Raw genomic sequence first — 24,143 nt, 5'->3', positions numbered from 1 at the left:
TCACGTGGTACTCCATTGAACGACATATATATATAAGATCCATATGCATAGATATCATCATCTACATCCAGAAAGCGGATATCGTTAGTACACATGTGTTTAACAAACGATGTGGAAATCTCTCTCTATTATACACTTTTTAAAACAGTGAGACTCGTGACGATACGTAACGAGCTAAAACATACAATATCTACTAGTGATGAGCTTGGGTTATTACAAATAGTGTTAGGGCCAGACATTGGGCGGTAAGCCAATGAGGACGTTGGGTCCCCAAGAAGTGTGGATTGTGAAATGAAACATTTTTTTATAAGAATGTGGAAACCTCGTAACTGTGAGACTGACGACAATAAGTAACGGACTAAAGCAAACAATATCTATAGTGGTGAAGTCAAACACCAGACAATGTGTCAGCAAGTACGCAGGCTCCCAGGAAAGTGGATTGAATCTAACAATGGGTTGGAGAGGGGAACAAAACATTCTTAGAAAAGTGTGGAAACTCCTCCCTAATAGACACGTTCTTAAATTGTGAAGCTCATGACGATAAGTAGCGGACTAAAACATATAATATCTACTAATGGTGAGCTTGGACTAATACACGTGATTACAACTTTTCATTTTTATGACATATTCCGATAAGATTAAATTGATTGAAAAAAAAAAAATATTATCAATATATATATATTTCAATTAACATATGTTCAAACTAAGCATATGGAGTAAAAATATAATTTTACCTAGAAAGATACATTAAAACAATTTCATTGTATATACCAAAACTTTATTAAAAATATTTACCAAAGCTTTTAATCTGGTTTAACGATAATTAATGAAGCTTTACATGACATAACCTCAAAAGTTTTCATCATTGAATATTATGGTTTATAAAGTCGGCGTGAGAAATGTTTTATAATTATTTAAAGATTATTGATGTCATTACCTAAATAAATTCACCCTTAATGTAGGTGATAATAATATTAATTTACATTTTTTAAAATAATCTCTAAGGTTTGTTGATATGATTCAACATTGTGTATGTATATATATAAATAAGGTTTGTTGATATGATTCAACATTGTGTATGTATATATATAAATATGGTTACACATTTTTTTAATTCATACAATCATTTCCACTCATCTCACCTATGATTCTACGTACATTAAAAATTAGCATCCTTAAACATATTTTTTAATATTTTATTCATTTCTTAAATTTTAAATTCACAAAATATGTCAATTAAAATTAGTTCTAAACGATTAATATTTTATATACTTCATTTTTTAAGGATAAAATGCAATTTAAATGTACTGAAATTATTTTTTATTCTTTCAAATTTTTAAATATTAAAAGTTTTCTTCTTATTTGCATAAATTAGTTCAACAATTATTACCTAAAGAATATTAAAAATTTTACCATTTGGCAACTTTTAAAGGATAGAAAATGAGGTTTATTTATTTTTATATAAATAATTCATGACTCGGTATGATATTGTCCTGGTTTTGAATTTCTAAAAAATATCTCGTACCAATAGAGATAGTACTCCTTGATTATAAACCCAGAATCATTCCCTAAATTAGTCAATGTGGGACATTCATCCAGTACATGGACTACCAAATATGGATTACACTACTAAGTTATGCGAAAATTGTTTGTTCAGTAGCAACCACTTTCAACTTTGCTAGCAAATCCTAACCAACTCTGATAGGTCTACATGACTAGTTTTTTTAGAAAAGCCTCCCTATCTGAATCAGGTGCTCACATTTTTTATCTGAATGGAGATGAGACAACTCTGAGTCAATTAACTATAATATTATATTCTTGAATTTCTACCTTTGATGTCAGATTTCTTAGCAAATCAAATTACAGTGATGGAAGATCAAATCTTCGATAAAAAATGGAGTATACGTAAATTATTATTAAGCTAGACTCACTTTGGACACGGGATGAAATTAATAATAATAATAATAAATAAATAAATAAATATTGATGATAAAGGTAAATTGAGAAAAGAAGGGGCATAGGACATTAAAAGCGATACACGAAACACATGCATATATTAAAGGAGAGAGAAAAGGTATAATAAATTGGGACGCATTGTTTGGAGTGAAGAATTTTGTAATTTACAATTTACCCCCTCAATTCAATTGAATTTAATAAAAACACCCTTCCAATCTTTATTTTCTTATTTAAGGACATGCCTTTACCTTTGCCTTGAGGGACAGACACTTTACTATTCACTCCCCCCACCCTTTGTCTTCATTTCCACCTAATTTTGACTTCAAATTTCCTATTTAAAAAAAAAAAAAAAAAAACCTCTTTAATTTGTTTAAATAAATAAATTACGTGTCTTTTATTTTATTTTATTTTATATATAAATAAATTAATTTAAAATTTTTATTTGGACGCCGAACAAGAACCATGATCATTACTTTTGTTGTCACAGAATTTATAATAATATTTATTTAATCGGTATTTATAAAAAATATATATATTTATATATATAAATAAGTTGTCATCCAAAAGAATTTAGGATGGGTCCCACGTGTGAAGCAAAAAAAGCTCGGTTCTCTTCGTCTCTTTTCTTTCGCGGTTGAACCTAAACCCGCTGATTCAACCCGCGAGTTCTCTCTCTCTCTAATCTGGTTTCTCTCTCCTCTGCCATTTTTGGAGGTAGGAAAAGAAAGGAGAGTCACAGTCGAGAAGTCGAGTCGAGTCGTAGGCTCTCCTTCATAGCTCCTGTTGGCGTTGGCTTTGGATTTGGCTTTGGCTTTGGCTTTGGCGTGGTCTCTCTCAAATTCCTCGTGATTTCCTTTACCTACTGTTCCTTTTCCCCCCCTCTCTTTCCTCTTTCGCTTAAACCCTTTCTTTTTTCTTTCACTCTTTTTTTTTTTTTTTCATCCAATCCTTCGCTCTCTCCGTTTCCATTTTCGAATTCTGTCATCCGCAGCTCCGACTTGGCGGTTTTAGATGCTCCGGTTATCCTGACGTTACGGAAGGGAACTCTGCCATTTGACTGTTTTTGTTTCATCGGTTCGCTGCGGGTAATTATATGGCATTTCCTTGTTCTTTTGGGAGAATCATGGTTTTATTGTGGAAGATAGAATTGCATAAGTTGAGTTGAAATTGTGTGATGTTGTAATTCTGTTGTTCTCGATGTTTATATATATATATATATGCGATTGATTTTGAGTGTGCTGAGTAATGAATCCCTTTTTGGTTTTCGTTTTGTGTTTGTTGTCTTTTGAACACGCTTGGGGATGAATGTTATTTCCTTTTGTTCATGACCTTTTTGAGTATCAATTTTGGAAATTTTATGGATAAAGTTCACAATTGATTATCTGCCTGGTGTAGACTCTGAATGTATATTGAAGGATATGATCGTTTGTGACACTTCTTTAAGTCGTTAAAGTCATGGTTTCAGTCGAAATAGTAATTGGCGCTGATTTACTTGCTTTATTGCTTTCTCATAGTGGGTTCTAACATATACGGGAAACTTCCTTGAGCATATGTTTTTAAGACGATTTTTGTTGTCTTGATGCAGCGTGTCTTTGTATTAAATTGGATCCGAGGTGTGATTCCTGCATCAGGATAATCAATGGTTGGCTGACATGAACTGGAATCCTGTCAGAAATTTGATGTTTCATTGCCAAGTTCTTGGGAGAAATTTGGTGGTGGGTTCAACTCAGCAAATGAGTTTGCTTGAAGACAGCTTCAGAGGACATTGGCACAGCGTTTGATATCTACGTTGTACCTTAGAAATGATTCCTTAGAAATGGGTTAGCAGTCCTAGCCAAAGCCACATCTTTTCTCTCCCTCTCTATTGTTATACCTCAGAAGATGACTACGTTAGCCAGTACTTCTGAAATTGTTGAATCAACAGAAGAAATTGATTCCGAGAAAGCTGGTACGAGTTACATGCTAGATGTTGGAAAAAGGTTTTCTATAGAGGATGACATTAACCATCTGTTTCAGGCAATTGATATCAGAACTTTACGTAAGAGGGCAGGGCAGCAACGTGAAGTTGATAAAGATGCTTTGCGAAAGAGTGCGATGAAAAGACCGGTTAGAGTAGGTTCATCTCACATGGCAGGGATAGGAATTTCTGAACCTGCAAGTTTGAAGCAGGCTTTGAGAGGCTTATGCATATCTCAGGCTGCAGAAATGGCTGCTTCGAAGAGGTTAACAAGGTTGGTAGGTTCACCCAGAATCTCTGAAGCAGGAACTATCAAGAGATTGTATAGGGCTGTGGTGGTTGAGGCCAATGGATCTGGTGTTCCTGTAAATGAAAGCAGAGCAAATTTGGTAGAAATCTCCATTGTTTCAGAAAGAATCATATCAACTTCTCAAAATAAGATGCCTGAGTCGTTACGTAAAACTGAGACAGATATATCAAACCATGTAGCCGAGTCTTCTTCTTTCAAGGATACTGGGGTATCAGAAGAGGCGAGTGTGGATAGAGTGATGTCGAAGGATCTTGTAGTTAATATGGCTACTGAGGTGACAAGTATAAAGGCACCTGGTGAAGTGGGAGAACTTAAATCTCCTTCCTTTACTCCTCCTGGTGAGAAGGATCTGGCTGTGAACAGCATGGCTATTTCCTCAACTGAAGATTTAACAAAAGATTCAGTACCGAAGAAGGAGGAGAGAGGTACAATGCGTTGTTTATCTTCTCTATCAAGCTCGGGATCTGTTGTCAAGCTGAACAAATCAGCTTTCAATAATACACGTTTCATCAAACCTATTTTCAGGTCCAAGAGTTTTATCAAGAAGAAAGCAAAACTTGAACCAAATTCCTCCCCTAGCGTGTTCGATGGGTGCACGGAAAAGCTTGACACTGATTTGGGTCCCATAGCAGAAAAATCTGAGAACCAGATGCCAGAAAATGCACAGCATCATGAGAGTAAAGAAGAAGATAAAGGTTATTCTGTCTCTAGTAGCATAACTTTAGGTACTGAAGTAAATGGAAATGTAGTAAACACAGAATCTAGTAGACCTGGTACATCTCTCAACTGCTGTAACAGGAACAGACCAACTATTATGCCATTCGATGAGAGATCGAGATCGAGAGAAAAAGGGATGTTCTCTCAGAGCTCTAAAAGTAGTATTGGCGAATGTAGTAGTAGCCCAAGCATCAGTGGGGAAAGCATTCTTAGTGGATCAAGTCGTAGTGGAGTTAGGCCTCACATGTCAAAGGATTTGAAATGGGAAGCAATCCTCCACCTTCAGGATCAACAAAAATTCTTAGGTCTGAGAAATTTCAAGCTGCTAAGGAGACTTGGTCTCGGGGACATTGGGACCGTGTATCTTTCTGAGCTGTGTGGTTCAAGCTGTTTATTTGCTATTAAAGTGATGGACAAGGAGTTCTTGGCAAGCAGGAAAAAAATACTTCGGGCACAAACTGAGAGAGAGATACTGCAAATGCTCGACCATCCATTTCTTCCTACATTATATGCCCATTTTGAGACGGATAAGCACTCATGCTTGGTCATGGACTACTGTCCTGGTGGAGATCTCCATGTGCTGCGACAGAAGCAACCATGCAAGAGTTTCTCTGAGCGTGCAGTCAGGTTAGTTTGTGATGATTTAATTAAGTGCTCCAGTATGATTACATATTTGTTTTCTTACGCGATGAGTATGTACTTTGGCTGGCAATCTAATCTCATGATGGCTGGTCGATTAATTCGTGCATACGTGAAACTGTACGTATATAGAGTATTTTCATGTAGAGAATAAAAAGAAGAGACTGGGGGGCTGTCTCCATTTGTGGATGGGCGTTTAGATGATTAGATTGGATTAGATTGAAAGCATGTTCTCCTGTCTTTTCTGTCTGATTGTATGGTCAGTTTGAATGATAGATATAGAACATTGCATCTTTTGTTACTGATCATCAAATTTGGTTAGCGTCTTTCTGATTGAATTTGGACTTGCTGAATCGGTTCATTCTCTAGGTTCTATGTAGCCGAAGTTCTTCTTGCCCTGGAGTACTTACATATGCTAGGAGTTGTTTACCGTGACCTGAAACCCGAAAATGTTCTGGTTCGAGAAGATGGGCACATCATGCTCACGGATTTTGATTTGTCCCTTAGATGTTCTTTTAACCCAACGCTGCTTCAATCATCATCTCCAGTTGTGGAATCCACTAAGAGGACTCTGAATCCCTGTGATGAATCTAGTTGCATTGACCCTTTCTGCCTCCATCCATCCTGGCAGGTCTCATGCTTTACTCCCAAAGTTGTATCTGCTCCATACAAATCCCGGAGAACGAAAACAGATCATAACGCTGGTCTATTACCGCAGCTTATTGTCGAACCAACTGGTGCGCGGTCCAATTCATTTGTAGGAACCCACGAATACCTTGCTCCTGAGATTGTCAAGGGTGATAGCCATGGGAGTGCTGTTGATTGGTGGACTTACGGGATATTCCTGTTTGAGCTTCTATATGGTAAGACTCCCTTCAAAGGTTCAGGAAATGAGGACACATTAGCGAACATAGTATCCCAACCTCTCAAGTTCCCCGATTGCCCTATAGTTAGTTTCCATGCAAGAGACCTGATCAGATGTCTGCTGGCCAAGGAGCCCGAAAACCGATTAGGCTCAACAAAAGGGGCTATCGAGATTAAGCAGCATCCGTTTTTTGAAGGCCTCAACTGGGCTCTGATACGTTGTGCAGCTCCCCCCGAGCTTCCTAAGTTTTTCGACGGTGGAACTGGTGCAATGCCAATGGATTCTGGGGAGAGTACGAAGCATAGAGATCTCGAGAATATGGAAGCAGATGCAGCAATCTTTGACCTGTTTTAGCTTATACTTTCTGACCAGGGGACGAAGATGTTTTCGTTTTCGAAGCCCTATCCTTGTCGTATCTTATTATGTAAATGTGGACGTGAAAGGATAACTATATGTTGTAAAGCGTGATACATGAATAGATGAATTTACAGCAGCGTGTCTAAAGGAAACAACAATGTCTTTTACTTCCCTCCCAAAGGATTGACAACATATGTATGAATTTATCCTCAATAGATTATATACAAATTTATCCAAAGCAGTGCTGAGGGCGTTGCAATTGCAGCTTTGAGTTGAAGCCAATTTTGTAAAGCCATTTTGTCATCTCTGCACTGTTTCATCCCTCGCCATTTGCTTGTTTTTCAACCAATAAAATACCGAAGTTCAAGTTAATGGTGTTTCGGTCTCCTTTCCAATTGATATGAGATCTCACAATTCATCCTCCCTCGGGGCTAGTGTCTTTGCTGGCACATCACCTCATGTCCATCCCCTTTGGGACTCAGCCTCCTCGCTCGCACATCGATCAGTAGCTCTGATACCATTTCAACAGCCTAAACTAACAGATATTGTCTTTTTTGGACTTTTCGTTTCGGGCTTCCCCTCAAAACTTTTAAAATCGTATGCTATGGAGAGGTTTATACACCCTTATCATTCTCCTCCCCAACCGACGTGGGATTTCACAATGACACAGACCATCTACGTGGGTTTCGTGTGCTTGTGGGATTTCACAATGACACAGACCATCTACGTGGGTTTCGTGTGCTTGGGGAAGTCCGTAGAAGCCCAGCTGCTGAAGGGTATTCAGGAACCTGATGACGAAGAAGGGTCTCCATTCCAAATTCTTACTCGAACCCGATGAGGTAATTGGTCTATTTCCAATTGGAAATTGCTCACTAGAAGCTCCCTGGTCCATTTTCTTGTCGAAGATACGATTAAAAGGTTTGTTTCGTCTGCAATAGTTTCCTTTTCTCGTTTCTTCCTCAGCAACTTAAAACAATCGCTGTAATTTCTTAGGAGCGATAACTGTTTCTATATGGTTCCAAGTGATTTTGACTACTTTTTCAAGGGCCGTCCCAAGAATGAGGGCCAATCCACTAATTTGGTGCTTCTGGTGAAATTAATGCATTGTGTTAATTTTTAGGTTCTGGGCTTGCTTGCAGATGCCTGTGAATCGCTGTTGGAAAGCATGTTAGCAGAGAACAAACACATTTCAGATTAATGATTTCTGGCGGGGTACTTTACTTTTGCAAAGCAACCGTACGTAGTTCACTGCTAATAGATATTGTCCACTTTGAACCTTTTCTTCTAAACTTTCCCTCAAAGTTTTATAACGTGTCTATTAGGAGAGATTTTCATACCCTTATAAGAAATGATTTCGTTCTCATTTCTCCTCTCCAACCAATGTGGGAGCGCCCGTGACGTATTACTGTCACCTTCATTTCTCTCTCCAACCGATATAAAATTTTACAGAATAGACATTGATTTCTTGTCGGGTTCAGTTCATTCTCTCCTATTTGGTTTCCTAAACGAAGTCTATCTGCCTTAACTTGAGCAAGTTGATTTGAAGATGAATGTGTCAGGGAAGCCTTTATATTTCAAGCCAAATGGTTTGTATCTGCTTTCAGAGTTGCTATGTCAGAGACCACCTGTTGGAATTATGCAAAATCTTTTTTCAGAACCTCAAGAATTGGGGCATTGAATTTGAAATTGGACATGTTTTGAGCAAAAAGGTTCCAAGGTTCTCCGCAAAACATGTTATCAGATTATGCCCAGCTTTTAGAAGGCAAAGAACTTTGCTTTTTTGAAAACGTGATTCCCTGTCCTTAAAATTTAGAAAAGTAAAAGCAAGGGAGGTAAATGATACTGTTCTTAAAATCAAAGCTGCAATGGCCACACTGCAAACAAATAGTACACATACTTTTGTCCCATCGCCCAGCAATATTCTCTTGTTTTACTATGTCCTTTCACCATTTTTTAGCACCCCGATAAGACATTGTCTGTCTCGAACATTCATCCGAAAGCGCAAGAATCTGTAAGTAGAATGAAGGTTCTCATTTCGAAATTTTGAGAAGAATTACTCTGGAGCATAGTACGATAAAAGTGGTAAGTTGTGAACTTTGTTTGGGGGAGTCATTTTCTATTATCGTCAATGTCTATAATTGGATTCTTGCCTATGGTTTCTGATTTTTTAGAACTTGAATCTTGCTGAAAAACCAGTTAGGGCGGCCTAAAAGCATGTGAGTTGTATTATTGCTTTATGGGTTTGATAATGTTTTGGTTGCTTACCTTTTAAGATTATTTTTAAAATTCAAAACAAATTTTGATCGTATAAAAAAGATGAAAATATTAATTAAGAAATTGTATGAAAACAAATATAACTTTTTAAAAACAAAAAATCACACAGTTATCTGATGCATACAAAAATGTTTACAAAATTATGTGCATATTTGGAAGCAACAAACTACATATATATATATATATATATATATATATATTATATATATACGTTTTTACTTCTAAAATGCTCAATAAATATCTAAACAAACCTAACATAAAATTCTGAATATTTGATATTAAGATTTTATTTTAATGGAAACTTTTTCCATTCTTAACCTAAACCATGTGGGCTGTTTTGATTTAACGAACGAAAGAGAGACCGTAAAAGAAAAGAATTTCGAAGGGGAAGACCAAAATGTTGTTCTCTACCCTGTTTTCTTTGCAACCAAAAAAACCTACAAAAATCCATAACAAAAAAAGGCTCTTTCCAGAAGAGGAAAAGCGAAGAGATGAGGAAAAAAACGCACCACCACAGAGATAATAGACAGGTCGATCTATTTACATGTTTTTAGTTCTACTGAAGTCAGTCATCTAACCTTTTTTTAAAAAAATCGAGGATGAACGTCACGCATCATCCATATCGTGATCGTTATCGTTATCGCCTTCATAATGTTCATCATCACGCTGGATTTGCTTGTCTTGGGTGTGCCCTGGAGTGACAGAATTTAAATTCAATCGACAAAGGCTTAAATAAGATGTAATCAGAGAAGAAAACAGAAAGTGTTCCAAAATTTTGAAGACGCTCACGGTTCATGCGCTCATCAGGATTCTGCTCATCTTCGTCAATGTCAGGAATATAGAAGTCGGGAGGAACCTGCATAAGAAAAAAAAGTTGCCCTCAATCCCAGTGGCATCTTGCATGCATATGGTTTACGCATCTGAGTGTAAATCTAGTAAAACAACTGATTTATTTATACACATTACTCCTTTTTCCTCCAACATACACTTCCCATCATTCAACTAATATTATTACAAGCATGTTTGAAAGTGATTTTAAAATGATAAAAATCACTTTTTCTGTGGTTAAAATTCCTCTAAAACATGCCTCTAGTCCTTCAAAATCAATTAAAGATATGTTTTCAAGTAATTTTTAACCACCGAAAAAAAGTGATTTTAGCCATGAACATGCACATATTGGGTCTAACATCCCCCTACCTACTTAATCTCGCACAAGAAACAAAAGAGGCAACATACAACGAATTGAATCAGACATAGGATCCAATTAGGGCGGCCTACAAGCATGTGAGTTGTGCACAGTTCATATGGTAACAACAGATATGGTATCCTTGGAAAAGAGAGATTTTTTTTATCACACCGAGTATCAAATATCATTCGTGTGATGGAAAACTCAAAAAATTGGAGGCAAATGAAGCTACCGAACTTAAAAGGCTATTAACGACAAGCTATTAGTTTCCACCACAAGGATATATCAAACTATCTGTATTTTGATTCAACCAAGCAGCCAATTATGCTCAAAGATAAAACGACCTGGTTGACTAGACATGCAACTTTAGCCAGAAACCCACCTCTTGCATTTGTACACCTGGAGCATATTGGATGAAACGGAGATTTTCCAAGACTTGTGTTTTGATCGTGCTAATGTAAGATTTCGTATTTAAATTTTCCTGCCAGCGAAATCCCAAGAATAAAGGGGCTTGAGTGAGGAAAATCCAAGTAATGTTAAACGTTGGTAAGAAAGCAAATAAGAAACATATAACGTAAATTTGGAGAAAATACCAACCATATGCCCATTTGGAATTCTTAGCAAATGATCTGGAGAAAAATATTTGATATACTCGTTCTCTGGGATTTCTGCAATAAAGATTAGATTTTCAGCATGCGTCCATGATTCTCAACTCGAGAGAACATGCACAGAAACTTCCACATTATGAATCAGAAATATTTTATAAAAAAAACAGAAAGAGGTTTAAATTGGTTGGGGTAAATATCAGGCACTGGTTAAACAGCAGAGCAGGCAAAATATTCAGCGTAATTAACATGCAAGCTTCAGAGAAAACCTTTCAATTTAACAAGGCAAAAACGATGCACTACATAGAAATCTAAACAGGTAATAAAGATGGAAGGAAAAATCTAACAGAAACAAGAAGTATTGAAAGGAAAACCAAGAGAAAAGGAATAAAAAAGGCTGGAGGAAAATACTATTTGACTTTTTATACCATTAGGCAGCTCTGTATCCAGAAGAACACCCGTTTCAACAGTCCAACATCTAGCTACATTCTCTTTGGTATAACCTCCACCTCCAGTAACCTTTAGGTACAGAAAGTTCTATGAATATCTCGTTATAATTATATACAATTAAATACAGAATTTTAGTCCTCCAAGAAAAGCATACCAATAATGGCAAATTGAATTTCTTGACAAATCTAACACATTCAGCATGACCTGTTGGAAGAATAAAGAACTTAATGTTACTTGCAACACTGCCTTCAAGTTAATTAAAAAGGCGGAAGAAATGGAGGTTTTTTTTTTTTTCTTCTGCTTTTCCCTGCTAGGGGAGGGAGGGTCCAAAGTCCATTAATTACAATAAAAACATACCATCAATAGAGAGATTGAAGCAGCCTAAGCGATCACCAGCCAATGAATCGGCTCCACACTGGAGAACAATGACACCTGGTCGATACATTTCAACAACCTTGGAGATAATCTATACATACAGAATTCACAGCCTGGTCAATAGAAATAACAGCAAAGGCATAAAGCTTAATTCCAAAGAGCTTTTATTCAACTTACAGTCCTAAAAAGTCTGGTGAAGCTACCATCATCTATTCCATCCTTCAGTGGAACATTAATGGCATAAAACTTGCCTTCTCTTTCTCCTATTTCCTTCAAAATATTAATATCTATGAGTACCATCGAGCTTCCAAATTTTAAAATCTTAAGAGCAGAATAATATCCTGTTTATCAAGGTTATTAGGATAGAAATCTCTAGTTCCCCTTTCCCTTCTTTTTTTTTTTTTNGTGCTGCTACAGAAATGTAAGATCAACACGAGTAGGTGGTAAAATATAAAGAAGAAAATGCCACACCAGCATGAAATTAAATATTATAAGCCAAATTGACAACAGATCCATCGAGAGGAAGGGGAGGCATTGGTGTCGGCATCAGACCATGTAAAACACCCCTTTGTTTCTCTCCAACTAAAGAAATTCCTTGCCGCAACAATCTACCTCTCTTGAATGGGAGGAGGATGCACTTGCAACAAGTATACTAACATCACTTAGGAAAAGAAGCCAAAGAAACTCCAAACCACCGAAAATACTTGAATGAAGTCCTCCTGACAAAAAGGCGAGGCCATGAAATGTGGTTGTGCTCAAAATGCACTACTGTCGATAGAGGGTCAAACAGGAAGATCTTGATCTTTTTTCTTTTGTAGTGAGCAGTCAGGCTTTCATGGAAAAAAATGAAAAAATAAAAAAATAAAAAAAAAATTGTAAAAGGGCATAAAAACATTGAAAAAATCTCAACATTACCTAACTCCAAACTAAAAGAATGAGACCAAGTTGGTAATCACAAAAGGTCTCATTAATTGAGGCCCATAAAGAGGCATTACACCCAGCAGCCTCCCAAACCTCCTCCGAGGATCTCTCAGCCCTTTCAATAATCCTACTAATCCTCTCCAGCCAAACTCCCCTAAGGGCAAAATATTGTTATATTTGTTACGTAACCTAAAGTACCGACTCCAAAAGCCACCAACCAAGCAACGAATTTCAAGTTTTTTAAAAAAATTAACCAATCTAAGAAGGTAGTGGTACCAATAAAAAAAATGAATATCATATCAAGCAAAGATGTGTGGGGAAAAAAAAATCCAAATCCACCGATGTACGTAAAAGAACAGTGAAATCATACCCTGAAGGCTCTTCTAAGCACACAAATATATATTCTGAAACAGACAGCAATGACACAATAGAGGAATGTGGAAAAGAAGAGCAAAGAGGGCAATATATCAACTAATATTCAGTAATTTCTAACATCTCCATTGTAAGCACCAACAAAGAGATTAGAAAATTTAGAAAGGTCACCTTAACGTCACCAGTTCCAGGAAAAAACAAGTCCCCAAACTTGTGAAAACTAACGGTCATCACCCTGTCATGGAGGATTGTGAACATTAAGAATTAGAAGAGAGAGCTACAATATAATGAAAATGTATGCGTATCCTCCCCATCCAAGAATATGAAATTACAACAAAAAAAAAAAANAAGAAGAGTAATTATAAAAGGATTTTGAAGTTCTCCAACTTGACCTATCAACCCATATAAGGTCTGACAGAAAATTTTGTGGAATTTCTATCCTCCTTTGAGCTCTAATATCAGGGAGTTCTGTAATTATTATCTCTCTATCATCACTTGCAACCGCTAGCTAGGATTCCTTTCATTATTCTAGAGAATTTTTCTCGGATTCTCCCATTCTGTAAATTTTATTTCATTCTACCAATATACACGCTTTATTAAGAAGTAAATAACAATAATCTAGAAATATGAATTTACAAGCAGAAAGTTAATGTCCGTACAGCTAATGCCAACTTCAACTTTTATCAAATTTTCTTATATCAAACACTCAATAGAACAAATTTTCCTGTTTCCGAGTGTAGATTCAATGTAGAACTAGAAAGTGTAGGTCATGTTGTACCTGTCAGTGAAATAAAAGGCTTCCTCTACCCCATCACCATGATGTACATCTATGTCAATATATAAAACACGAGAATGATACTTCAGAAGTTCTAGTATCCCCAAAACCAAGTCATTGATATAGCAAAACCCAGAAGCCTCGCACTTTTTAGCATGATGTAAGCCACCTGCCCAATTTATTGCAATGTCACATAGTTGATGATTTAATCTGCGTGCAGCATCTGCAAGGAGGATGACAGTAACGAGTCAAGGAATATTCTTGGCATGAATTACAAGACGTCCATTATTGAATATTACCTATTGTTCCACCAGCATATATTTGGCAGAATTCAAACAAGTTCTCAAAGACAGGGCAATCCTCTCCAAGATTATCTGACATAGAGTGAATATTTGTCAAATTTTTCGCTAGTTCCATGTATACACATGCCAAGGAACTGCAGAGATATGGTGAAAGAGATCAAGAGAAAATCCCTACATTTAGACAGTTCATTGGCAAACAAGTGTTGAGTATCTGGAGTTATTCGGTGCAGAAATTCCACATAATCAGCTGAATGGAACTGAGCAAGCTCCACAGGATATGCTTTGTGGGGACGCTGCATTATACATCAAAACAAAAACATGTATATAGCCTGAGCTGGTAGAACAAAAATCAACAAGAAGAACAATAAACCTACGAGCAGACGTTAAGAGCGTCACTATAAGACGTAATAAAAAAGAAAGAGACTAACATAAATTTCCATCTTCTTATGAAGCTCATACGAGAGAACGAGATGGTGAGTCATACAGAGCCGATGTGGTTTCATTGGATGATTTGGACCAAAGTAAACACTTCCAACGTCCCCTGTAAAACCAACTTTTGTGTGATGCTTAAGCTTAACTGACTTCCTAATCTGGAAGGATAACTAAGTGCCAGAGTTCCAAACAGTCTACAATTGAAAAGCAAGATAAATGCAGGACACAAAACTTTGGCTAAGCTTTGAAATTTGACAGAGCTTACGTTTGGAGATCTAGATATATGAAGTGGTATTAATCACATAACTGTAGTTTGCTAATACCAACATGAACATAACTCAACTAGTCAAAACATTACTTACATCCTAAAAGGTTGAAGGTTCAAATTTCCTCCACCTCATTTAACTCAGACAATAAATTAATTAATTAAAACTGTAGTATGCTGGTTTTGCAAAACTTACCCTTGTGTTTTGAAAATGGTTTCACATAGTTTGGCGAGTTGAAAATTTAAAATCCACAACCATCTAAAATATTGTCGTTAACTTGAATGGAATTATGCATAACTTTACTTCTACATGTGTCACGTGTACAACTTCATCAAAAGTAAAAAGAACATATAAATGGATATGGTTTGCAATCTACAAACCATTAGGTATTGGAAAATAGGCAAGTCATACGATTCTAATCTGCAATTATCACATAAATATAAAATGTCTTAATAGGCATCAGCACAAGTTCAGCGCAGAAATAGACGATAGTTGAATACAATCACGAAATAATCCATAAATCAATGATTCTTTCAATGTGCTATATACTATAGCTGGATGGTTTGCAAGAAAATATTAAATCGAAATGAATAAATTTGGAAGGAAGGAGAAAACAGAAAGTTTAATACAAACACCTATATTTCATGAAATTTCTCATAATTTCAGAGAAAATTGTCCCAAGCTGGATCGGGAAGAACTTGAGCATTAGAATTAATAGCAAGTCAAAGGAGTAGTTGTAGAAGGGAAAGAGAAAACTAAAATAATACCATCATAAAAGTATGAAATCCTATCCTTGGAGCGCATTTTAGCTGGAAGCCTACAGAAAGCACGCAGCCAAACACGCTGACAAGCTACTGGCGTTCGCGCTCCACCATTGTCCAAGCTTCGCAGTAGTTGACTGGAGGATAGAACCGAAACAACTGCACTGGATGAAACCGTAAACGATTTTAATTCAATTACTCAGAATTTTACTCATAGCCAGTACTACCAATTAGTCAGTAAACGGATAAAACTAAGAACAAAACTTATAATCCCCGAAGACACTTATCAAACCAAATCTAATCATTTCAAGAGTATAAACATAACTAACAACAACATCGTAGACAAATCTGAACATACAAAGAAAACAGAACGAATCAGTTAACAAAAAGTTCAAACTCCAATTCAGATTGACAGATGACGATTCTCCGAATCTTACTCCTGAAAATGAAACTGGATAGGGAGCAAACCTGATGCGAATTTGGTGGCTTAGGGAACCAACAACCAGTGGAGAGCGAGAAATCAGTCCGGAAGCTGGAGCGGATGGGGAAAGAAGAATCGAGGAGAACTTTTGGCGGAGGCCTGCGATGCTGCTAACAGTGTTTCGCAGCTTGTCGTTTACCGCCTTCGGATCCCGCGGTTTTTCATTTGGTGGGTACTCAGAATATTGGATATAAATTTAATTATGTTTAATTTATTGGTAAATTTTTTAATTTTAAATAAATTAATAAAAAGACATTTTTTATAGTTAAATAATTAAATGAACTTTATTTATATAAAACAAAAGGTAATGAAAACGAAACCGCCTTCACATCACGGACATTCGCCAAGTCCTCGTCGTTCCTTCGCCCTCATCTGCTGCAGCTTCTGAAGCTACGATTTACCGCTCTCCATCCTCACGTGAGTTTAGCTCCATTCTCTGGTTTCTTCTTTAGGATTGGTAGCAATGTTCCATGACGCCATGATAATTTGATCTAGGATTGGAATTTCAATGTTGTAATTGTTCTTTCATTGTTCTTCAATTACTACCTCGTTGATCTGTTTGTCGATCATTTTTATTTGTGATTTATCTATTGAAATGATCGGTTCCTTTATTTCTTTTTGTCTTTCTGTGCTCTTGTTAATTTCAATTCGATGAGTGTTTTTAGGGAATCAAGTTTTGATGTTATTGTTTACCCGTTGATTGAAACATGGACTGGTTTTATTATACCACTCGTTATTGGAAATTTGGATTTATTTTGATGGTTATTGTGAGGAGGTTTTGATTTTATTTCAATGTTTCACAGCACATTTCATTCGTATGGGTACTTGTTTCTACGTTCGTCGAAGATGGAATTCGTGTGGTTAACTGGGAAAAGTCTGGATAGGAAGGGATATTCTAGCTTTTCCTGGCTTGTATAATTGAGATTTGTCAAATTTGGTGGATCAGATATATGAACTTGTGTGAGATTGAAGATAAATATAATTCTTCCAAGTGAATTTATGGTTACTTTAAACAATCGATGCACTTAAGATGTTTCTGGCATGTGGGGCGTAATGTCGGAAACGACACATGGGAGAATTAGGGATACAAATCATATGATTTTGTACCATTCAGAGCTTTGTTTTATGTATGTCCTTGTAGTCTTTCATTTTTTTTTTCTCAATGAAAGTAGTTGTTTTCATTAGTAAATAAATAAATAATGTAGTAGTAACGTGTGGGATCCTAATCGTCTCACAGTTACGCGAACCTTGTTTTAATATCTGCTGTGTTCATGAACGCTTGATATTGATGGAAGTTTTGAGTGGCGTTCTGTGTCGTGTGTTGAGTTCCACATAGAATGATTCTCTCAGTGTTCACTTCATTTGTGGACTAGTTCATGTTTCAACCATTGAAAATGAAGGTTGGTGCATGGTGGCGCCTAATTTATCTATAAATCCTTTTTGATCTAGAGCCTTCTGATCAATACACGTTACATTTCGAGGCAGTCGTAATTCTGAGTACCTATATTTCTTTCTCTTATAGAGCTTTGATTGCTAGCTCGTTTGCAATGTGTCATGTTCTTGAGCTTTATCATTGTAAACGTTTTGTACTCGTTCTCATTGTCGTTGCTTTCGAACTTTTTTTTCTTTTTTGGTTCTTGTTTATGGTATAAAGGAAATGAGATTTGGAACAATTGCAAGAGGCTTACTGGTTTACAAAGGTTATGGTGCACATCTCGAAAGCATATGTTTGTTTATATATTGACTAATTTTTGGCTTGAATTGTAATGTAGAATGGCGGAACAACCTTTTAGACCCCGCGAGAAACTTATTGAGAAGCAAAAATATTTCCAGAGCATTCACAAGCACACTTATCTTAAAGGGCCAATGGATAAAATCACCTCTGTTGCCATTCCAATTGCTTTAGCAGCTTCATCACTGTTTCTTATTGTAAGTTTACCTCTCTTCACTGCAGTTGAGTTCAAAAAATGCTAAATGATTCATCTAACTGCGTCGATCTCGATTCTCGCTTATGTCTTTCGTACAGGGACGAGGAATTTATAACATGTCGAACGGAATTGGAAAGAAAGAATGAGGTCACTGTCTTTGCATCTAAATTTCAAAGGGTGTTATGACCCTTGTGAATTTTGTTCTTGAAGCAATTTTGTTTAATAAGTACTTGGTTCCAGATTGGGCTACCAGTAGAATACTGGATTTGATGCTCAGCTTTCTACTCGTTTCTCGATATTGAACTGTTTGTCTCGGTTTTACCTGCTAGATTGTTGAGCCCGAATGTCGTAAAATAAATTTTATGAATTTCAATTCATTTCTTGTTATTGTTTAGAAGATAAATTTAACAAGATTTTAATCAATGACGTCCAAACAAACGTGCGTTTACTGAGTTTACGAGATAAAGTAGTAAACGAAAATTGTGGAAAAGGTTGGAAGATCTAGTCAAGCTACTTGTACTAACAAAATAGGGTGTGCTTGTTTATCCCTATTACAATATGACTAAACAGTGATCCATTTGGACTCGATTGAACAGTAATCCATTTGGAGAATGGCGCTTGTGATCGAGTTGTACTATCACAGTAATCCATTTGAAGAATGGCACTTGTGATCGAGTTGTACTATATCTATTTTAGTTGGTCCAACGAGTGGATATAATATTAAAAATAAGAATTTTTTTACTTATTTAAAAAATGTGGAAGGTTTGTGTTTATTAAAATTTGAATATAAAATTACTTTTTGATTATTGAAATTTTTAATGAGTATTTTAAAACTAACCCATTGCGATCTGGTCTATCGAATTGGGCCCATATTCAAACAGAATTGGGCCCATATTCAAACAGAATTGGGCCCATATTCTAGCCCAACAACTGAATCTTAGGCCCACAAATAAACGAGAGGGAAAAAAAGTACGGCAACACCGTCTTCTTCCTCTCGCATCGCAGAAGAAGTCATCGTCTGTCATTCACCCCCATCAGCGGCACCCTTCGGATCAACGATTTCTCGCTCTCCTGAAAGGTGAAACCTCCAAATTCATGTGAGTTTCAATCCCTTCTCCCATCTCTTCTTTAGGATTAAGGTTTTATAGATCTGCTTTGATAGTTTGATATAGGATTTTGTTGTATGGCTTCATCCATTTGTTTTTTCTGGTTAATCTGCTTCGCGAATGTCGTTGTTGATTATGTATGTCTTCTTGAAATGAATTTTCCTCCTTGAATTTTGTTTTGTTTTGTCAAAGGTAATGTTAGTTTTCAATTTCGTGAGCTGTTTTCGGAGATTTAGATTTATATGCTGTTTCCCTATTCGATTGAAATACGCTATACCATTTACTCATTGAATCATCGATCTTGAGATGGGTTCAGTTTGATGGTTATTCAACTTATTTTCATGTAATTTTAATTTTTGTTCATATTTCCTTGCGTACAATGTGGCAATGAGACTTGCTTTATTCTTCAGCAGCTCGAAGTGAGAGATTGTCATTTTTATCTTTGAGATAGGGCTAGCCTAGCTGAAGCTACTGGGGATAGGGGTTTAGTTTCCTCGACTCATAATCATATATGGGATTTATTGAATTGGTGAATCAGATGTGTGTGTGTGAGAATGGACGGCAGAAGATTAAGAACTGTGCATGGGATGTTCATTTTATCTATGGATCTTCTGTGACCAATGAGTAATGGGTCTCTGAACTGAGCCTTAGGCTAAAATTTGGAAATCAATGTCATCTGACTGATGGGGATTCCACTGTTTCGAGATAGCAGGCGATTGAGTTTTTATATTCTTCTGTTTTCTAGAGATGTATCAATGTATCAGCCCAAGCCCACCGCTAGCAGATATTGTCTTTGTTGGACTCTTCCTTTCGGACTTCCCCTCAAGGTTTTAAAACGTGTCTGCTAGAGAGAGGTTTCCATACCCTTAATAAGAAATGCTTTATTCTCCTCTTCCACCAATGCGGGATCTCACAATCTATCCTCTTGGGAGCCAGCATCCTCACTGGCACACCACTAGCACACCGCTCGGCGACTTGCTCTAATACCATTTGTAATAGCTCAAAGCCCACTGCTAGCAGATATTGTTATCTTTGAGTTTTCCCTTAAGATTTTAAAATGGTCTGCTAGGGAGAGGTACCAACACCCTTATAAGGAATGCTTCGTTCCCCTCTCCAACTGATGTAGGATCTCACAACCAATTCCCTAGTCGTAAGCTAATAATCATGCATTCGAAAATTTATTGTCAGATACTTTCTATTCATACTGTTACTGTCCAATGCTTTAGAATGGATAGATTAAACACTTTCCAGAGTCCTTGGATTTGATTGTTTGTTATACAAAAGAAATGAAACATGTAAGCACAGATCTGCAAATTTCACCTATTTTGTATTTGAATTATCATGCAGGATGACTGAACAGCCGTTTAGGCCGCGTGAGAAACTGATAGAAAGGCAAAAGTATTTCCAGAGCATCCAGAAGCACACATATCTTAAAGGGCCATTGGATAAGGTCACCTCTGTTGCCATCCCAATTGCTTTGGCAGCTTCATCCTTGTATCTTATAGTAAGTTAATTGTTGAAGACTTTCTGAACCATTATGAAACACTTGAAACTAGTTGTATAACATTACGGATAACGCGGGTCTGCTCCCGTTTCGCGCAGGGACGAGGAATTTATAACATGTCTCATGGGATTGGGAAGAAAGAATGAGGTGACACAGTCTCTCAGCATCTTATTAATTTCATAGAGGTTTTGAACTTCTGGACCTATGTTAATTTTGTTATTGAAGAAATGTTTGTCCAATAATTGCTTAGTTGCAGACCTCGGCTGCCATTTGATTTGAATATCATTCTCAGATTCCTTGTCGTTTTCCCCACTTTTTGGGAAACTGTGTGCTGGTGCAAATAAGATTTGAGCAACATATCCAGAATAGTTCTTTTTCTTACCGTCTATTGTGAAGTTCAGATGTTTGTACACAAGTTTTATAGAGCCTATGTCAAAATTTAAATTTAATTTTATGTCTAATAGGTTTGTAATTTTCAATTTTTAATTTAATTTTGTCTAATATATTCGATAGAGAGAAGTAAGTTTACTGTAAAGGAAAATGTCTTAATATATATTGATCTTCTGTCTAATAAATTCATAATTTTAAAATTAGATTAGAAACGTATTAAATATATATATTTTTTTTAATTTGCATCAACTTTTGTAGTCTAAGCACGTGAGCCGTAATAATATTAGAAATTATTTCAATGTATACATTCGTAGTGTTAGGCTAACCTCGAGCTAGCTACGAAGAGTACTCCTCTCGCTTCTCTTTTTATTGGTCTTATTGCTTCTCTCTTAAACCTCTCCAACTCGATAAAGTGGGTTTGCTCTTAAATCTCTCCAACTCGATAAAGTGGGTTTGCTCTTAAATCTCTCCAACTCGATAAAGTGGGTTTGCTCTTGAATCTCTCCAACTCGATAAAGTGGGTTTGCTCGCTTTGCTCTTGAATCTCTCCAACTCGATAAAGTGGGTTTGCTCGCTTTGCTCTTGAATCTCTCAAACTCGAAAGTCTCTCTCCAACTAGAAAGTCTCATCAGAATAGAGAATACTATATATTTTAAAAAAGAAGTCCAAGAACTCGTGGTCAGAAGCGTTGACTAGTAGTTAAATTGATGGCAGTATCTTGAACAACACTCTGTTCAGCTCCACGACTTGCAAACTGGATTCTGCTAAACACATTAGGCTTTGTTGAATTTCCACCATCTTCATCAATGTCGCTCAAATCTCGTTCATGTTTTGATACTAATGATCCATAATTTCCCCTATAACCATCTTCTTCAGCCAAGCACAACTTTACATATGCTTCGCTTTCATCCTTCACCTGACTTCCAGTTCCAGATCCTTCAATGATGAACGGTTGTTTGAATAAATCATAATGTTCTCTTGGATGGGTGTCTTCCAAATTACCCACAACAACAGGATCCATTACAACTTGATAGATATCATCTTGCGGGATACGAAGCATTTTCTGAGAGAAAGAACAGGGGACCATGAAATTGTCGAATTGCTCAATATGGTTCCTCCGACGAGCTTGATTGTACTCCAATAAACCATGAAATTCATGTTCCAAAATGGCGTTAGATGCACTGGAGTGCCGATAAGACGCTTGATTAGATGAAGACAAACGGCCACAACAGTCATCGATTCGAAAACTTCTGGAAGAAACCCCTCTGTTTATGTTACTGTCTGTAGTTGGCCCAATGTTGATATGGAATGTCCGCAAATCATCACCATCATTCCCGTTTACATGTTTCAACCCTAAATTCGATTTTGAATTCGCATTGGCAAACAAAAATTCCCACCGAAACTTCTTCGGCTGCGATTCCCGCTGTAAACTCTCGCAAAACTCAGAGAGAGTTTACGAAAATGTTCGTCTTCATTCGTCGCCGGTTCTTCCCCCGAAGACCATTCCGAGTGGCAATGCCTGTTTTCTTCGACCCTTTCCTGTCAAAATTTAGTGCAACTTATTTTAGTTTGAATTAGTTAGGGAATATATGATATTCGTATGGAAATATATATATATATATTAGTTAGGAAATATATCTTACGTAGTATATTTAGTTAGTTTATATTTTTTTTATATTTTATTTGTAGATATTATTTAGTATCTTGTATCCTATTTAAGGTTGTGAATGTCAAGGAAGATTGAACATCCTATCCCAATTCTTTTTANTATATATATATATATATATATATTTAGACAAAACATAATTGTATATCAAATGGAAAAATAGTTGTTATAAAATTACATTAAAAATGTATTATATATCATAATAGAAATAGAAAAAAAAAAGAAACTAATTAATTATAAAAGTAAATAATAATATTTTAAAATTACTTTGAAAACTAAACTAGAAAAAATAGTTTTTGTTTTTATAACGAACCCATAACTGAAAATTTGAGAGGAAACTAACCTAAATTTAAAATCACAAATTCAAGTGCATCTTAATTTACAAATTTAGTTCAAAATCTCTAAAAAAGAAAGGAAAAAAAAAACCTAGTGTTAAAAGATCAAGCACAAGCCCAACAATTATATGAAAAAAAAAAAATTCAGATACATTTTAAGAATAAAGAGTAAATCTATAAGACCAAGTAAAATATAAGATATAAATGTGTGGTTCACATTGTTTACTGTAAATACTTTCACTCCATAAATAATTGGTTCCTAACTTTTAGAATTATTTAACAAATCTCTAAAGTAACAATTTTTTTATTTAATAAGTTTTTAAACATATTCCAACGAATCTATTAAATTGCATATTGATTTTATCATAACTTAATCTACATATGAAGATATCAAAGATTAATTAAATATAAAATTAAAAATAAAAGAATTTATTAAATAGAAAGACCTATTTATGTTAAAATTTTAGAACCTTTACTCGTAAATTTAAAAAGCAAATGATAGGCCATGCTTGTAGTGATCAGACATTCAATGTATTATTCAAATTATTGGGAGTTGCAACGAATCTGACGTTATAAGAATACTGGGGACTCCCTATAATGCACGGATCTCAATATCTCAAAAAAAAAAAAAAAAAGATTTGAAAAAAAAATTAGTATATATATATATATATCATACTGAAGTACTAAATACTTAAATCCCATAAAAACCATTCAATTCATCAAAATTTAGTTAGGGTAAACAACAGTAATAATTACATAAATTTCATGATAAATATAAACGTGACCAAAATATTCATACATTACCTTCGCAAGAGAAATCTATTGATTTCATTCATTCCAGATGATGTAGCTACCGTTGGCAACCACGTTCGTCTGTCACTGCCTATCGATGACTATCACCACCCGATCTTTAGTAACAACTGCCACCCATAGCCAGTAGCTACGGGAAATGGTCGAACAATCATGGAGTAAATACAAATGTAAAGTTATCAGTTCATAGTGTTATATAGTACTGAGACATTTATAATGGCAGTTTGTATATAGTACTGAGACATTTATAATGGCAGTTTGTATATAGAGCAAACCAAAAAAAATGTGTACAAAAGTATTTTTAAGAAAATGTATATGATTGTCTTCATAAGATGTATTTTTTTATTCAAATCTATCAAAGCAAAGCCTAAATTGGATTTTGAAGTTGAAAAGTATGGGGAAT

At 35.8% G+C, this 24,143-nt stretch overlaps 4 protein-coding genes across 8 annotated transcripts; 3 read left to right on the top strand and 1 right to left on the bottom strand.

Annotated features, from left to right (window-relative positions):
• The first annotated feature begins 2,601 nt into the window (after positions 1-2,601).
• LOC111777395 (serine/threonine-protein kinase D6PKL1-like) lies at positions 2,602-7,042 on the top strand. Of its 2 annotated transcripts, none has more exons than XM_023656970.1 (3): positions 2,602-3,041; positions 3,542-5,567; positions 5,949-7,042. In XM_023656970.1, the coding sequence occupies exons 2-3, from the start codon at positions 3,838-3,840 to the stop codon at positions 6,796-6,798; spliced, it is 2,580 nt and encodes an 859-aa protein (XP_023512738.1). In that variant the 5' UTR covers positions 2,602-3,041; positions 3,542-3,837; the 3' UTR covers positions 6,799-7,042. The 2 variants fall into 2 exon arrangements, with proteins under 2 accessions (XP_023512738.1, XP_023512739.1); XM_023656971.1 differs by lacking the exon at positions 2,602-3,041 and having other exon boundaries at positions 3,814-3,904; positions 3,973-5,567.
• A 1,587-nt stretch (positions 7,043-8,629) lies between these two features.
• Positions 8,630-16,166, bottom strand: LOC111777733 (histone deacetylase 9-like). Of its 4 annotated transcripts, XM_023657449.1 has the most exons (16): positions 15,989-16,166; positions 15,527-15,684; positions 14,490-14,602; positions 14,237-14,354; positions 14,059-14,133; positions 13,763-13,982; positions 13,156-13,219; positions 11,869-11,961; positions 11,674-11,782; positions 11,471-11,520; positions 11,295-11,385; positions 10,859-10,929; positions 10,644-10,742; positions 9,865-9,931; positions 9,654-9,767; positions 8,630-8,810 (listed from the first exon to the last, which is right to left on the bottom strand). In XM_023657449.1, the coding sequence occupies exons 2-15, from the start codon at positions 15,561-15,563 to the stop codon at positions 9,682-9,684; spliced, it is 1,293 nt and encodes a 430-aa protein (XP_023513217.1). In that variant the 5' UTR covers positions 15,564-15,684; positions 15,989-16,166; the 3' UTR covers positions 8,630-8,810; positions 9,654-9,681. The 4 variants fall into 4 exon arrangements, with proteins under 4 accessions (XP_023513217.1, XP_023513215.1, XP_023513216.1 ...); XM_023657447.1 differs by lacking the exon at positions 8,630-8,810 and having other exon boundaries at positions 9,453-9,767; XM_023657448.1 differs by lacking the exon at positions 8,630-8,810 and having other exon boundaries at positions 9,453-9,767; positions 15,527-15,679.
• Positions 16,167-16,315: 149 nt separating this feature from the next.
• Positions 16,316-18,306, top strand: LOC111777549. Its single transcript, XM_023657200.1, has 3 exons — positions 16,316-16,418; positions 17,774-17,930; positions 18,028-18,306. Exons 2-3 carry the CDS (start codon positions 17,775-17,777, stop codon positions 18,073-18,075), a joined length of 204 nt encoding a protein of 67 aa, XP_023512968.1. The 5' UTR covers positions 16,316-16,418; position 17,774; the 3' UTR covers positions 18,076-18,306.
• A 520-nt stretch (positions 18,307-18,826) lies between these two features.
• Positions 18,827-20,920, top strand: LOC111776915. The gene is made up of 3 exons (XM_023656326.1): positions 18,827-19,026; positions 20,383-20,539; positions 20,638-20,920. Coding segments are annotated over exons 1-3 (207 nt in total). The 5' UTR covers positions 18,827-19,024; the 3' UTR covers positions 20,686-20,920.
• Positions 20,921-24,143: the final 3,223 nt, after the last annotated feature.

This window comes from Cucurbita pepo, chromosome LG16 (genome assembly GCF_002806865.2).
Source record: "Cucurbita pepo subsp. pepo cultivar mu-cu-16 chromosome LG16, ASM280686v2, whole genome shotgun sequence".
In the NCBI taxonomy this organism is placed as follows: domain Eukaryota; kingdom Viridiplantae; phylum Streptophyta; class Magnoliopsida; order Cucurbitales; family Cucurbitaceae; genus Cucurbita; species Cucurbita pepo.
This window is presented reverse-complemented; position numbering and strand designations above follow the sequence as displayed.

What these genes read in the sequence shown, in the direction of transcription:
- LOC111777395 (XM_023656970.1), top strand. Translation starts at nt 3,838, where the DNA reads ATGACTACGTTAGCCAGTACTTCTGAAATTGTTGAATCAACAGAAGAA. An exon ending in TTCTCTGAGCGTGCAGTCAG is followed by an intron (nt 5,568 to 5,948) that starts GTTAGTTTGTGA and finishes TTCATTCTCTAG; the next exon opens with GTTCTATGTAGCCGAAGTTC.
- LOC111776915 (XM_023656326.1), top strand. An exon ending in CTTCATCCTTGTATCTTATA is followed by an intron (nt 20,540 to 20,637) that starts GTAAGTTAATTG and finishes CGTTTCGCGCAG; the next exon opens with GGACGAGGAATTTATAACAT.
- LOC111777733 (XM_023657449.1), bottom strand. Translation starts at nt 15,563, where the DNA reads ATGCGCTCCAAGGATAGGATTTCATACTTTTATGATG. An exon ending in GCCTTTTATTTCACTGACAG is followed by an intron (nt 13,220 to 13,762) that starts GTACAACATGAC and finishes CCTCCATGACAG; the next exon opens with GGTGATGACCGTTAGTTTTC. An exon ending in GGATACAGAGCTGCCTAATG is followed by an intron (nt 10,930 to 11,294) that starts GTATAAAAAGTC and finishes TCTTTATTGCAG; the next exon opens with AAATCCCAGAGAACGAGTAT.
- LOC111777549 (XM_023657200.1), top strand. Translation starts at nt 17,775, where the DNA reads ATGGCGGAACAACCTTTTAGACCCCGCGAGAAACTTATTGAGAAGCAA. An exon ending in CTTCATCACTGTTTCTTATT is followed by an intron (nt 17,931 to 18,027) that starts GTAAGTTTACCT and finishes TCTTTCGTACAG; the next exon opens with GGACGAGGAATTTATAACAT.